This window comes from Lutjanus erythropterus, chromosome 10, assembly GCF_056507025.1.
Source record: "Lutjanus erythropterus isolate fLutEry1 chromosome 10, fLutEry1.hap2, whole genome shotgun sequence".
In the NCBI taxonomy this organism is placed as follows: Eukaryota; Metazoa; Chordata; class Actinopteri; order Lutjaniformes; family Lutjanidae; genus Lutjanus; species Lutjanus erythropterus.
Window position 1 is genome coordinate 29,285,671 of NC_139326.1, and position 17,012 is coordinate 29,302,682.

At 42.6% G+C, this 17,012-nt stretch overlaps 1 protein-coding gene across 1 annotated transcript in view; it reads right to left on the reverse strand.

Moving 5' to 3' along the window:
- Window positions 1-16,291, reverse strand: part of setbp1 (SET binding protein 1) — a 55,451-nt gene extending 39,160 nt beyond the window's left edge. Inside the window, exons 1-2 of the mRNA XM_084728962.1 lie at window positions 15,479-16,291; window positions 3,037-3,629 (exon numbers count right to left, since the gene is read on the reverse strand). Of these exons, the coding sequence (XP_084585088.1) occupies window positions 3,037-3,471 (435 nt within the window). The 5' untranslated portion in view covers window positions 3,472-3,629; window positions 15,479-16,291. The remainder of the gene's footprint in view (window positions 1-3,036; window positions 3,630-15,478) is intronic.
- Between the last annotated feature and the right edge of the window lie 721 nt (window positions 16,292-17,012).

The window sequence follows — 17,012 nt, forward strand, 5'->3', positions numbered from 1 at the left end:
ATTTTTAGTGGTAAACATGACTTTTCATACTTTATTTACAGACATGTGGAAGGTCAGACATGCTCACACACTGATTTGTGGTAAGAATACAAATCATGCTGACAAGTAGCAGAAATTGTGGCCATGGCTGACGTCATAGTCATCAGACAGCAAAGCAACACCCATGTGTTTTCTTTCCAAATTGCTTGGAATTTTCTATTTGAAACTACTCAGACTCTGAGTAGGCTACAAAGTGACAAATTAGTTTGGTGATTTAAACTGGAGCTGTGACAATTAGTCAATTAATCCATTAGCTGTCAACTGTTTTGATGATCGATTAATTGTTTTGAGCCTTTTTTTCAAAATTAACACTACAAAGCCATGATTCCACAGGGCAAGTTGAGTCTGCAGTGTGGTGTTGATCTGTACTCCACATGACTCTATGCCCCACTAGGAGCTTTTCAGAAGTTTGTCCGCCTGATTATGAGGACTTGCTCAGATTTTATTAATTTTGTATGTACAATACATCTGTATACAGCTGGGCTCATGACACTAGCTAGCATGGCACAAACTGGGAGGATGAACTGCATGCAGCCTCTAATTGGCTGACGACTGTGTTTCCTCTCATTACCATCATCCCTTCATTTGAACTTTAGAGGCCTCATCTCTTTGAGAAAATGACATGAGGGATGATTACATGACTGGTAAGCCATGCACAAATTTCCAACAGAATTTTCCAAACCGGTCCTTGATGATCCTGATTTTGAAATTTGAAAAGTCCACAATTACTCTTTGGGGTTTTGCATGAAACACTGACCCAACACAGAAACAGAGCAGAGATATATCTGACCATGCAAGACCAACTTATTGTAAGAACAACAATCCTGCAACTCTATTACCTCCTGAGCCTGTTGAATTTGAGTTAAAACCACAAGACTAACGCATAACAGAACAAAACAAGGCCCCCAGCATCATGTTGACAACATGACGCCTTCGCTCCTGCTGGGCCTGTCGAGCTCCATGACATGGAGATGGCTGTCAGGTCTGGACACACACACACACCACTGTGTAGATCAACAGACACTGCAAACACACGATTCCCCAAAGGACCTGTACATACACAGTGTCACACACGCCAAACACCAGTGTAGTGTGTAAAAGGTGTGATGGAGGAGGGGGGGGGGTGTCGGCAAAGGGGCGTGACCCACCCATAAGAGCTGATTTCATTAAGGAGAGGAGAGGAGAGGAGAGGAGAGGAGAGGAGAGGAGAGGAGAGGAGAGGAGAGGAGTAAGGAGAGGTCTCTGTGTATATGACCACAAATGGAGAGAGCAGACACCAGCTGTCACTTGCTTATGTCAGCCCTATTCTCAGCTCCTATGTGTCTATGTGTGTGTGTGTGTGTGTGTGTGTGTGTGTGTGTGTGTGTGTGTGTGTGTGTGTGTGTGTCACTGTGTGTTCTCAGCTAGCCATGACTGGTTTCAATTACACAGCAAACTTTGACCCTGTGTAACCAAGCAGGGAAACAAGCTACTGAGAGACGGAGGTACAGAGAGAGGAGGAGTGTGAGAGAGACGGAATGGTCAGTTCAGAGATGTGGAGATAGAAAGAGGAAACAGGAGTTTTTCACTTGAAAGTTCATCCCAGAATCAAAAATACATGTTTTTATTCTTACCTGTAGTAATATTTATCCCTGTAGTTATTTATTTAGCTAATTAGGGCAGTTTTGGCAATATCGACCATGGAGATGTCTACTTTCTCTTGAATATAATGGAACTGAATGGCACTCAATTCACTTTTCACTGTACTTTTCAACAAATTTTAAGGTGCACTTTCAAGCTTTTCCAGCAAATTACAGCTGTGGTAAATTACATAATCATATACATAGTAAATATATAATTGAAATTGTTTGACCTCTTAATCAAATTAAATCTGGTGTTATTGTGCTATAAACAACCAAAATTATGTTTCATGATAGAACTCTACTGAAAGATGGCAAATCATATTTCATGTTTCAAAATGTGTGACACTCTCTCAAATGTATTTATTCCTTTATCTAACAGGTAAACTACTCAGTTATTTGTCATAAAAGTAATGCAATCACAGTTTAAGGTAGTCTGAAGCACTTTATCCAGAATCTAAGCATTTTTCAATCCTTGAAAACACTACATTAAAATTTAATTAAAAGTGTTTTCAAGGATTTCCAGTACCTGCACAAACCCTGCCCAACAAAACTACATTTGAAAAACTCAACATTAATGTTGTAAGCAGTTTCATGCAGGAACTCCTCTATGGTAGAATCTACCAGAACTACTTTCTGTCAACTAGACAGGAAGTAGCTCCAACATGAAACTGCTCACAACAAGGTCTGTGGATTACAGTGAGTGACTAAGTCATGATCTCTGGAAGAAGACATTGCTGTTGAGTTTTTCAAAGGTATTTTTTGGCACATTGAGGACCAAAAGCCAAGCGCCATCTATTTCCATTATGTTGAAGAGAAGCTTGGCGTATCTGTCACTTGCAAATGTCACTAAAATTTATTTTTGAAGCTTAATGTCCAGTATTCATTATTCAAATAACAAAACATTTAGTTACAAATATGAATAAAATTGTGGTGTCTCCTCTCATATTGCCATTAAACACCCAGCTGTTTGTGGTAAGGCCTTCTTCCTCCATGTGGCCTGCAAATGCTCTGCAATCCAAATGTTAGTTTAGAAAACCTAAAGTTACCCTGCACAACCTGAAAACCATGCATTGTTTTCTGCTTCAACATCTTGGTTACACTCACAGAAAAATACAGACTCAAATCTAATTGCCACCAGGTATTTTACAGACTTGAGAGAAGGCAAACATCTCTACAAATGTTATCTCCAAAACTGTGCGACTCACACCATAACAATCTAGACTGATAAAAATCACAACAGGTAAGAGGAAAAATACGTATTTTTGATTTGGAGGTGAATTGTACCTTTAAGACAAACATGCTGTACAAGACACATAACACTCCTACAAACTACTACTGAAAGAACACATCATTGCCAAAGATGGTGGTGCCTTACCCTTTTTCTCGGGGGTCCTCGTTCTTCTTCTTTCTGAGCCCGCCCTGCTCCTGTCCCACCTCCTGCTCGTCCCTGCCGCCCCCCTTTGCCCTCTCCAACCGGAGGCCTGATGGTCATCCTGATCTCCGGGGGGCAAATGTAGTTCTCAAGGTTCTTGGGGGGCTTCTTGGTGCGCTTGGTTGTCTGGATCTTCAGCTTTAGACTTCCTTCCTGGAAACTCGCTTCCTTGATGGAGAACTCCTGCTCCTCCAGAAGCCCCTCCCCCTGCTCCTCTAGCCCCTCCCCTTCGCTGATGCCTCCGTTAATCACATCATCGCTGCGTGCCACACCTATGCCCCCTGCTCCTTGCTGCTCTTCTTCATTTGGCCCCACCCTGCCTCCCTGTAACTCCGCCTCTTTGGGTCGGGCCGAGCCAACCAGATCCCTTGGCTCCATCCACACTCCCGCCAGAGCCAGTCAGGATGGGGGAAGCTGTGGCAGCCAGCCAATAGGAAGATAGAGAACAGTAGTCTGTTGGGCTGGTTGGTTGTTGTCAATCAGCTACTGGGGTTGAGTTGGTTGTCCCACAGGAACACAGCGAAGCCAGGGACTGTCTGTGGAGAGAGCAGGTGATTATATGATTAGTAAGGCTGTATATGAGTAAGAATCTTGTGATACAATACGTTTCACAATACAGAGGTTATGATTTAATATACTGCAATACTGTAAGCAAGGCGATATATTGCAATCTTTTTTTTTTTTAATCTAATTTTAGAAAAAGTGTCAAAATGTAAAGAACACACCACCATCTTACTTAACAGATATAATGTTGTCAACATTTATAAATTTTTCTTTCCACATCTAGTAAAGTGTGGTGTACCACAAGGCAGCTGCCTTGGTCCACTCTTCTATTAAATTTATACAAATGACTTTCCACACATTGTAAGTCCAAAGCCACAGAATTTGCTGATGACAATACTGTGCATGCAGCTGGACACAAATAGAGGAAGCCTTCCAAACGGATCTATTAAATATTAATCACTGAGCCTGCAGCAATGCACAAGTCCCCAGTGACAGGAAGACCAAAAATATGGTGCTTGGATGTAGGAAAAGACGCTTTAACAGATCAAGTTAAAACTTTTTTTCTGAGGCAGAACAGGTTTAGTCATTTATTTAAGAAAAATCACTAGCACATTGGACAGATAGAGTGTCTATGGTGGCAGAGAGAGACAGTGAATGTGTGCTGTGCGCAGAAAGACTGGCAGTAAATGTACAGTTTCAGTTTGTCAGTGAAGAAAATCTGCAGCTTCTCAAGACCAAAGCAAAGCCTCCTGAGACTGTGTCATCTCCAAACTGCAAGAATAGCATCACTGTGGCAATCAGCTCCTCCTACATTGAGGGACAGTGGCAGACTGAGGTTATGTGAGGGGCGTGAGCGAACAAAAATAAAATGGCACCAGCTGTACGCATTGTGGCACCAGTCCGCCAAAAGTCATGATGCATTTCTGGTGAAACAGTTCCAACCCTTGGCTTAGAATGAATTTGTTCCATTAGTGACTTACAGTACAACTACTACACCTTAATCATAGAAACACACCTATCACACCTAACTATTTAACTATTTAGAAGGCCAACTAATTTTCTAGCATGTACGGCAGCCTCTGTGGAACTCTATTGTGTTTTCTCCAGTGGAAGGCCCTCTAGAGGGCACTTTATCATGCTTTTATCTACCATAGGGGCATCCAAGGGGCGTCCACTGGTGTTGAGGGAGTACTACACCAATACCATGATAACACTATATAACACAGTAAAATGTCAAGACCAGGAAGGTATGAAGGCATGAAAAAACAGATATCGCCCAAGCCCAATGTAACTATTAATTTATATTATATTATATTATACTGACATTTTCTAACATCCCTAATAATTAGAAAAAGAAGAGCGACTAAAGAGGAGCCCTGTCATTCCCACAGCTTCCATTCCAGCACCACCTCTCAGCACAGGCCTGTCCGCTGTCATCAACATCATTAACTGCCGTTATGTATGAAGACAAACACACGCGCTCATCACGGAGCTGTGGAGGCATGCTACCACACTCTGATTTGCATTTTATACCTCACATAAACAAACCCATTTCTGACACCCACTTCGACTTGCCTTCCTCTCTCCCCGCTCTCTTCTTCACGCACTCTTCTTCACTAATCTTCCATCCCTCCCTTCATCCCTCATTCTATCCCCACAACGGATCTGAAGTAGAGCCGTGCAGACACCAGAGTGATCAGTGCAAAATAAGACATTCCTCTTCTCTGCTCTAAAACCAGGCTGAAGTTAGCCTGAGGACACAAGACAGAAAAAATGAAAGAAGCTGACTTCTGTTTTTTTTTCTTTTCACCAGAGCAGGGAAGGAGGGAGGGAATCACACATGGGGAAAAGGGAAGGCAGCAGAGAAAGACGGAGGGAAGGAATCTAAATTCTTTCCCCAGATGTGGTTTACGAGCTGGTCTGGAAAAACCAGCGTCTGAACTGTTTTACACACGCATGCAGTGGCATTGATACACACACATGCATGAAAAACTCCATATGCACATAAATACACATATAAATGACAGTGTTGCTGTCACCAGAGTACACTTCTTCACTCCTGCTGCTATTCCTGCTCTCCAGAGGGAAGGTTGTGGCAGCCATTTGTCAGAGGATTCAGGTTTTCCTTTTTGGATCATTGCACATGCAGGCTCAGATATATATTACATACTTACATCGATACACATACACACATATGCACTTACACTGGCTCACTTACACACAGCCATATAAACAGAAAGCAACCAAAACAAACACTGGACTACACTTCTCACTATAGCTCCAGGGAATCCCATCAGTCAATATGACATGAGGCATGACTGAGCTGGAAGTGGGGAATGCTGTCTCACACACTGAGCTCAGACTGACACCATTTACACTGATGTGAACTCAGACTAGACCACTACCTGCGGACATGACTCGAGTAAAAGCCTACAGCCCGCTGCAGACTTAGAATGACCCGAGAGCACAAAAGGTTTTACAGCATATAAACATGTGGATGGCGTTGTTACCCAAACCAGTCAGCACCAGCCAGGATTTCAACGCTGCAAACTGGTTGATATTCGGTTCTGAACCCCCTTTCTAACTCTTTTCAATGTGGTTACAGAAGCAACATGTCACAAAACACATATTCGTTTAATCCTCTTTATAATCTTGCACAGTTGCAGGTTGAAATAGAGATGATATTGAGTATTGAGTATGAAGGTATTTCTCTGAGAGATATATTTCACTGGTCGGTGAAATCTGGTCTACAGGATGATGTAATTTTAACACATTTAATATTTCATACACTGCCTGAAATACCAAGGATTCCAAAAGGGTTCTTCCTGAAAGGCTGAGTTACTACCCAGAACCATTCCCTTCAGGAGAAACATTTTTTGAAGAAAAGGTTTCTCAAGGTTTTCCAAGGTTGTTCCACTGAGAACAATTTTTATCCAAGGAACCCTTTTCAAGGATTGATGAAATCCTTGAAGAAGTTTCATCAAGGGTTCGTTGTACCATAATATAAAATGGACGAAACCCTTGGAATACTAAAAGGTTCTCTGTAGAGCAGATTCCCCTGGGTGGGTTCTAGCTAAACAAAATATTGGAAAATAAAAAGGTTCCTGGTAGAACCCCTAAATATGTTCTAGATAAAACCCTTGGAATATAAAAAGGTTCTCAGTAGATTGCCCTAATTGGGTTCTTGTCCACACGCTTAGAAGGTGCAAAGTTTCTGAACAGAGCCCCCAGAAAGGCTTCTAGGTGGTTCTCTGTAGAACCTCTCATAAGGGGTTCTGGGTAAAACCTTTCACAGATTGTTGTAGATATGACCCCTTTATGCTGGGTACTACCAAGTTCTACCAAGAACCAAAAATGGTTCCTCTATGGAGACAAGCTGAAAAACCCTTTATGGTTCTAGATGTGGCACGGTTCTAAGAGTGTATAAAAATGTAACAAATGTTCCCAACAAGAAGCTTCCGTCATAATGGGAGATCTTAATGTAAAATATAGAAATTATACCTGCATGTGGCAAAAGAAATTTCTGGCTTTCAACTGTGAAATTTCTACATAGTTTCCAGTGAGTGTCCAAAGTGACAACAGGATATTATTTGCACATTGTTGAGGATTACAAATGTCACTATTTCAAATCCTGGTCAAACATGGTCAAAGGTGGGTAATATACAATAACCACCTCCTCCCCTTTTACACTATCTGTGTGTGTTTTTTCTGTGCACACTCCTGTACCAGCCCACGCTACTGTACTAACAGCTGATCCCCATCACAATGCCCCACAGCACATGCTTACAGCTATACCCGCTTATCCTTTTTAGGTGTTTTTAGGTCGCGGGGGGCTGGGTGGTACACCCTGGACAGGTCGCCAGTCAATCACAGGGCTGACACACAGAGACAGTCAACCACTCCACAACTACAGCTACAGGCATTTACAGCGTCACAAATTAACCTGCATGTCTATGGACTGTGGGAGGAAACCTGGAGAAACCCCTCACAGGTTCGAACCTTCTCACTGGGAGGTGACAGTGCTAACTACTGCACTGCCGTGCTGCCCCATGCTTACAGTGTGATTGAATAATCATAATCCACAGCGGTATTTCACCAAACTCGTCAGTGTGACTGCACACAGTGTCCAACCCTGAGGTCAAAGTTACTGGTTAGACATTTTTCTTCCACATTTGCAAGATTAAATAAAAATGAAAAGGCCTGTTTCTACAGACCCTCTCTTCAGCCATAGAGTTTGCCAGTCTGAAACCACAGTCTTTCAAAGCTGACTCATAACGGTTATTGATGTAGGTTCTGGTAGCCCCATGGTGGTTAAGTATGAAAAAGACTTAAAGGACCATAACAGTGGTTTTGCATGTTTAAGCTCCAAATCGCCTGTACGCTACACAGCCAATGTTATGCTGCCAACCATTTTCCAAAGCACACTAATAAGTTTTCAGATTGATTTCCGACCTTCCTGGAAGTCATTGATTTTCATTCATTAAGTGCAGTATGAAAAGCAACTTGGAAAACTTGCTGGAGTCCTTAGTCTGCTTTAGTTTCAGTCACATTATTTTCATATGGTCATACATTTCTGAGGACAGACTGTTCTGAAAATTATTGCCGCCTTCAGGAGATATTCCAAAGTTTCCAAACAGTAACCTAATTAATGCAAGACACTATCAAATTGCAGAGATTCCCCAATACAATTTTTTCCTTCCTGACGCCAATTCCAAACTTTGCTTATTGGCCAATACAGAGTACTGATCCGATACCAATGCCTTAAAAAGAAAATTGTGGGTTCAGTCCACTTGGTAAAGTCTGTTTTGTTTTCTCCACAACAACAAAACAATTCAGTCCAATCCAGTTCACAATCACAAAAGAAAGACAACAGGTCTGAAAGGTCTGATCCTCCGATCCTCACAGAAAACACACCAAATTAGGAAATAAAGATAATACATACACTTGTAATGGTACTCACGGTAACTAGGGTCAGTCAGTCAATTGCTAACTTAGTAAGTCAGGTTTGCAGCGTTGGCCTTAACTCTGTTAAAAAAACAGAAACTCCTGAAAAAACTCCAACTGAGAAATACACAATCTACCGTATTATTGCTCTTCCAGACACCGAATGCAAAACCTTCTGCTTACCACGAGCTGGCTACATACGGATCTTGCAATGCAATTTGCTGCTGAGGTAAAGCTGGCATTTTCTCCACTACTGACCATAAAATTTGCAGTATGGTGTGCGGCTGGAAAAAAGCGGGATCCCATCGCTGGGTTAATTCATAACATGGTATCAGATCAGTGTACAGAATCACATAGTTGCTATACCCAATACTAAATATTAGGCAGTATCAGAGGAATTTCTGACGCTACTATGGGTATCTGAATGACCCTAATTTTAAAGGTAGAATTCGTAGGATTTGTCCGAGCAGCAGAAAGATACACTGATTGTTGAGTCGCATTTTCAGGATGTGAAATACCAACGTTTGGGTTGGTAAAGTAAGTGTATATGAGCAACTTATTTCATGCCAGGCAAACCAAATTCCAATTACTCTTTCTACACTGTTATTGCTTGTCTTATGAGTTTGACTCTTTGACTAAAAAGAGTCCTCAAAACAGAACTGGCTCACTGCATAACCACATAGCGACAAGGGTTACATCAATCAGTTACCATGACACATAAATAAAGGAGGCTAAATGTTCAGTTTGATAGATTACCTATCTAAGACAGTCTCTGCAAGACGATTTTCATACCCCACTGAAATCAATGGAAACCACTGGCTGCCTGGAAGTTAGAAAATCCGTCCAAAAACGCACGGTATGCTTTGGAAAATGGTCAGCAGTAATGTACAGTACAGGCGATTTGCATTTAATGAGCTAAAACATGCAAAACCAGCACTACATAACTTTTAGGTATTCAAAGTTTTGCAGATAGTGAGTCGAGGCTCAGTCCCAACCTGATCGTACTGTGCCCACATGACCATGTTTGGTCCTCCAGGAACCTCCCAGTCCCTAATGTCAGCGCAGTGACTCGCCCTCATGGCATGTGTGAAAGCCACCCTGTCTGTCATGTGACTGAGGACAATGACAGGAAAAAGAGACAGCTGCCAACCATAACATCACACACACATGCACACATCAAAAAGAAACCACTTTGGGTGGTGCTCTGAAGACTCTGTGACCCCTCACTATAACTATAACCCTGTGTGACAACAAAATGGCGTCATACATTACTTCGATCTTCATTCTGGGCCATTACTGTGTAAACTACTTAGCTGGGTCACGACTGTTCCTCCTCTCTCCCTGCTCGGTGCCCTAAGCTGTGTTAGTTCTCTGTTACTGGCAGACAGGCTGAGAGTTTATGTAAGACTGACCCCTCCTCGGGCCTCCCTCGCCCAGCCTGAGCCTCACTGTCTCCTCTCTCCTCTCTCTCTCTCTCCCTCTTACACACACAAACGCACTGACACACACACACACACACATACACACCTCGACTAGCCTCAGACAGCAGGGTGATTGTGAGAGGCCAGACTCACTGCATAAATAGCTTTATTATGTTCTCAAAACTACCAGCGCTAACCAGCTTCCCTCTCAAACAGCATAAGGTCATTCCCTGTGCGGGATGTGAAAGGCTGTGAATGAGACACTCCTCCAACATTTTGCCTCGTCCTTTGAAAACAATTATGATAAAGCATCGATAATGGACTGCAGATGGACAGAGCAGAGATGGTGAATGATACAGACGCGCAGACAAAGCAGAGGTAGACAGAATAGTCTGGATGTGAGTGAGAAACACACAGAGAGGGAGAGAGAGGGAGATGGCAGCAGAAACACAACCTTTTAAGGCTGCATACCCAGCAGCCCAGTGCCTGAGGTGCACTCACAAATAGCTCGTACACACATGCAGACAGATGCACACACGTTCACACATCCACAAGCACACCAAACGCCCGTGTGATTGCACAAGGTGAAGAGTCTTTTTTTCTCCTTCTCTTTGATGTGAGAGTGTAGAGTAGAGGCTCGGCCATCCCTGGCTGTGGATGAGTATCTCACAGGGATGATGAACATTGTCTGTCTGCCATTTTCATTTTTCATTTATCTCTTTTTCTCTTTTATTCCAGTCCTCTAGTGAAGGGGCAATCACGTAAACCAATGTTTCTAGAATGATCCAATCTTGGGCTGGAGACAAATCAAAAGGCATGGCCCTGGCCTTCTAGTACTTCCAAATCCAGTGGGCACCAGCCTGAGTTTTCAAACCGAAACTCTATTAGTTTGTTGCCTCAGAGCAGAGCGAGGTGAAGGGAGCCATCTTTCTACCCTGTCCACATCAAAGAGCTTATTCTGTTTTTAAAGTGGAGATCATGAACTTCTATTTGGACATGTAGTACCAACTCTGTCTCCTGGAAATTATGTGTCTTATTAAATAATTATTACTATTTCTTCTTATTAAATTGTTTTCCTAATTATGTTGTGGCGATGTCATAATTCCTGCCTGTGTTATGTTCACAGATGATCTTTTTTTGAAACTGTACATTCTAGGATGTACAAAGTGCAGGATTTTAACTTGACAACCCAGGGTTCACTTGCCAGACTCCTGCAATAAAGGTGCATTGGTTATGGTTAGAAAATATTGAAATTTCCAGTAGGATTAGGTAATAAAAGCGCTTTGCTTAAGGTAAAGAAATGTTGCCACTTTGGTTAGATTTAGGCAACAGAAGCGCATCGATTACGGTAAGGAAATGTTGTTATTTTGGGTAGGTTTACCCAATAAAAGCGCATTGGATAAGGCAATGAAATATTGTCATTTTGGGTAAGTTATGGCAGCCAAGGCGCTTTGGTTGCGGTTCGCAAACATTGCAATTTTGGTTAGGCTTAGGCAATAAAAGCTCCTTAGGAAGGGAAAGAGAAAAATCGTGATTTCTCATGTCTCAAGTCACTGCTGACTTTTCCATGTAGCTGTAGTCACTATGAGTAGAGCATGTATTGCAGATCGCCTGTTCTGGTGGAAAACAAATAAAATACATTTTTAGGACTGATAAGTTCAGAATCAACATTTTTGCGGCTTGCCAGGTATTTTATTGAACAACATTTCATCATATGAATACAAGATGTAATTCGGTTGATGCTACATTTCCCTCAAAACGAATTTTCTGTTGCAAATTAGTTGTATATTAATGTAATTTCTAGGAGACATTGCTGGAAACACAGAATAAAACCCCTTCCCTCCGCAGTTCAGTTCGGCTGGCACAAGCATGTGTTGAGCTACAGGGCAGCTCCAGCTAGAAGGACAGTCATAAAGTACCATGTGTGGGACAGCTATAATAGAAAATGATGGCCTTGCAGCCGTTCTGTGCAGCCCCACACGCACACACTCCTCTGGATGAGCCATATGCCAGGTAGCACTAAAACCATCCTCACCTAACTACCCCGCAGAAGCAGATGAATGTTAAACCATTTTAACTGCAGCAGAAGCCACAAAATGGCTGTCAGCAAAAACACCTCCCCTTCTCCCCAACTGTCTTCCTCCTTCCCCTCACCTCAACACCCCCCCCAACCTCTGTTCTCTCCCCTCTTCTCTGTGCTACCTCTTTCCTTTACCCTCCACCTCCTACCTCTCCCTCCTCCCTCCCTCCCTCCCTCACTCTTTCTGTGTGCGCTGCCAAAAGGTGCTCCAGTGCTGATATTCTGTTAAGAGAGCCTGCCAACAGTTAGATTTGTCCTTGGATCCCGTTCACATTCCCTCCTCCCCCCTCTCTGTGATCCTATTTCGACCCGAGGTATCCAGCTCAGAAGGGGATACACCTAATCGATTTCTCATGCTTTAATTTAAAGGTGGCATGGGCATCTCATTACCTAATAGGGGGTTTTAATAGCCCGCTTCATACTTTTACGCCACAAAAAACGCTGCCAGAGTCTCAACTCCCCCAAACCTGTTAACAAGACAAGATCGATGGTTCCATCCGAGTCTGAATCACCTCTATTATCCATCCCTCAACCCCATTTCTCTCCACCTAGTCACACACTTCTCTTACAATTGCCTCTCTTCTCGTGTTCCTCTTTTTTTTATCCAGTGCTCATTTCCACACCTTCATTCCCATATATCCTGGAGACCTGACCATTTTTCCACACTTTCCCTGACTCATTCAGGCTTGTCTATTTATCTTCTGCTGCTGTGCTTGTGACTGAGGTGTCTGGGGGCTGCTGATAACAGTGGCGTACTGCCATTCAATCTCAGCCCTTACCTTCCTCCACACAGCCAAAGCATGGCCATCACTTCTGGCCACGTTCTTTCTGACACCCACGTGAAACCGATCAGCTATTGATAAATACAACCAGAGTGGAGTAGGAGAGCACTGACTTCCACCAAGCAGCTACATGCAATGTGAAAGCCACAGTATGTATGCTGACATCTCTGTACTGATGCTACGGCAGCATGTGTGAACTTTGTGCAGCAAATTAAAAAAAATTAACTAGGATGAAGGCAAAGTGAGTATTGAAATACTCTCCTTGCATACTGCTTTAACATGCAGCTTCCACAGCACTTGGCATCATTTCATGTGACATGCAACTAATGATGATTTTCATTATCAATCAATCTGTCTCTCATTTTCTCAATAAATCATCAAAAAATCGGATCACTCCTTCCAAAAGACCAAGGTGATTTTCTCAAACAGACCTCAACAATAAGGACTGCCTACTTGCCTGGGGCAAATTAAATGCCATGTCAGGCAAGTAAATCTGGCAACTCAGTTGCCCAACCAGACAAGTGGTAAACAAGAACAAAACTATAAACTATTCTGATAATCACTTAATCGTTAAAGCAATTTCTCATGCAAAACGGCTGAAAATGCTGTTTTCAGTCTCTCAAATATGGATGTTTCCCACTCATCTTCATTTATTATCATAATAAACTGAATATCTCCAGGTTTTGGACTGATGAAACGAGACATTTAAAGACATCACCTTGGACACTGGACTTGGGATGAATGGTTTTCACGATTTTCTGACATTTTATAGACGTAGGAGCCCTAGATTAAACATGACAATTAACTCTAGACTTTGTTGTTATTTGATAACTGTTAATAAATAAAACAATTTGATTCAAGTAAATGACTATGGGCAAGTAGATTTTTGACTAGGGGTGTGCCATAGTATTGATCACGATATATTGACACAGTTTTTTTCATGGTAAGAAACAGATCATGTCATGATATTGGCGATATAATGACTTGTTTACAGACAAGTCATTTTATTGCCCTGTTGCCCTGTTTCATACAGCGAAACACAAGCATGACTAAAAGCAAGAGTAACATCGCTACAGGCTCCACCATGGAGAAGTTGGGAGCAACTTCAGTTGTGTGGAATTGGTTTAGTCACAAAAGATCAGATGTGCGATAAACCATGGTAATATGTTAACACATGAACGAAGACTGTAACAGCAAAAGGTGGCAATGCTAAAACTAATTTCACCACATCAAGCAAGAAAACCTGTTTGAGTACATGGAGAGGCAAAAAATTCAGCAAGGAGACCTCAACAGCTATGTTGAGATAAAACCAAAAATATTTTTCAGAATTTTGTCATATAATCAAGAACAGGGCTGCCCAATGTGAGGTCCAGGGGCCAAAGTTGGCCTGCCACAACATCTGATTTGGCCTGCCAGATGTTTCTAGCACAAAAATTACAAATTCATTTTAATAAATGATCACATAAATAGCTGTTTATGTTGTTTTATGAGGCAAAAATGATCTTTGATATAAGATCCCTAATATTTTTCACAACCTGAACCTGGCGGGCTGAGTAACACTTTGCACAGAAAGTTAGTCAATTAAAGAAATTTGGGACCCTAGAACCATTTTGCATATTAACAATACAAAGGGTGTTATGTCCATCGGCTGCCATCAAGTTTCAGTCTTGGTCCTCCAGGGGACAAATTTTGGGCACTCATGGTCAAGAATATCATAACTGCAGAACACCTTGAAATATTGTGATATTTTTTCTGGCCATATCCTCCATCCCTACTTCTGACCTGCTAACCTGACCAAACAAGTGACAAAATTACACACACACACTGAACCCTGTCAAATGTCTTATTCTGTCCACAACCCAAAGACAATGTGAACATTCCTTTTTTGAAAAATGACTCAAAATGATCAGTTATCAAACTAGCTGTCCATTAGTACAATAGCTGACGACTAATCAATGAATCGACCAATCAGCAGCTCTGCAGCCACTGTGACTGAACCAGAACAAGTACAAAAACCACATCCAACCAAAACTCTTTCAACAAATCCCATATGGCTAAATGTGACATAACTCATGAGAACCTACGAGGCAGTAACAACCATCAGCTTGCTGCATGTCACAGACTGTGATGCTATGTGATGCGATGGACTATCGATGTCAGTGAAGATGCAGGAGGTCCACCCCGGTAGACAAACATGTGAAGTGAGAGCGTGAATAGCAGCTCCTTGATCAATGTGTAGTGGACACTTCATCCCATTGACCCAATTAGCTGTTTTATCTTACTGCCAGCTAATTACCCAGGTATTACACAGTAATAATAATGGATGGAGACTAAGTGCTACAGCATTGTTTGGGGTGGTCTGCGTGTGTACGTGCGAGAATGTGTGCGCATGGCTTGGCGTGAGTGTGTGCGTGTGCGTGCGTGTGTCTGGTTGAATTTGTTGGCATGTGACTGCAAGCAATATCACATATTTCATGTCAATTAAGGAACAGAAATGTGAGAAACATAATATAATAGATCTGTTAAAGGTAGAATGCAAAAAAAAAAGCAGACATAAAAAGCACATATTCAATGACACTAATAAACACATGAAGACATTTACAGCAGAGGTGTATTCAGGTGTGGAATGTGGCCAGTCAACCGGGGCTACTTACCCATGTCTAATGTTGTCACACACTCGGCTCTAACGTGTAAATATTTTATCAAGATCATTTACAATCCATTTAGACACATTTTACACAAGCGACGGATGGGATGACAGCCTCCTGGGGAGCTGTCAAACGGTGCCAGAATATATGTATATATTTTTTGACAGAAAACCCCGAGGAAAATGGCGTCAACGGTGCTTTGGAAAGCGAAAAAAAGCGAAAATAGGATTTGCAGCCGATCTGATGACAGAGGAAAGGTAGCCGCACAGGAAAAAAAAAGAAGAATCCAATCGGAAACTTGGCGCTTGTGTCTAATTCCTCCCAGAAATCAGATCTTTGGAGGCTCTTCTTGCGGATTGACCCGTGTGAAGGTGGTGGTGGTGGTGGAGGAGGAGAGCCGCGGCGGTGCAGAGTGCGTCTCCGGTGCCGCGCAGGATCGCTGGTCACTCGGGGAGCTGCACAGCGCTGAGATCCCTCGCAAATCCGCTACTCGGTTGGTAGAAGAGGAGGAGGAGGAGGGGGAGCAGGACTATTACTGCAGTCAAAACAAGCCCGCATCCGACTACAAGCCCAAATCCAGCGGGAAAATGTCAGCGACAAGACCGCGCTTTGAGCCGTCAGTGCGGGAGAGTGTGGAGCCGAGGCAGGAGACGCTGCTTTAGGTCGCTTTCCCTCCTCGCCGGTTGCATCGGATCAGGGTTTCTCCCCTCTGTCTGTCTCACTCTCTCTCTCTCTGCTTTTCCGATCGGTGAATGTCAGGTCCCGGAGCCTGGTGTCTGGTAATGATCTCACCCAGCAGACTGAAAGCTCTCTGGCCGAGCAGAGCAGAGAGGAGAGGAGAGGAGAGGAGAGGAGAGGAGAGGAGGAGAGGAGGAGCGACATCGCCTCCACCTGGCAGCACACACGCTTAGCGCGTCTCCTTTTGCAACCTTCCTCTAATTCCCATGGCCTGCTCCTGTGGGACTGTAATGCAAAAGGAGGGAAGCAACATCTGGATGAAAAACGGCTTGCTGTTTTGACTGAGTCACCTCTGTTTTGCACTTTTTTTCAACAGGTTCAGATACATGACTGCATATGAACTTTTATGACACTGAAATAGTGAGATGAAATGAGAGAAATGCCTTTTGAACCCATTCAGATCACATGCCCCCTCATACTGTGCTCCTACTCAAAAATATATGGCAAAAATAACCCCCTAAAAACTAAATTTGTTATATTTTTCTCTCAGAACAATGGAAAATCCATTCCACTGTTAAACAAAACATGACACCTGCTTACATAATCTAGAACCAACCAAATTCAACCAAAAGCATCATGACATCCACCTGTAGTCTGATTCACCGGATGCACACTGGAGAGTAAATCCTGCCATTGGTCACTTGCTTCAAGTGGAGTCTATCTACCATTTCAAAATCCTCAGGAAATTAGAACAACTTCCTAGTTGCAACCTCCACAATGAAAATGGCAAATTAGCACCTGAGACACTAATGGTACTAATTTAAATGTTACCTTTTCTTTTCTTTTGCAGTGTAGTCATGTT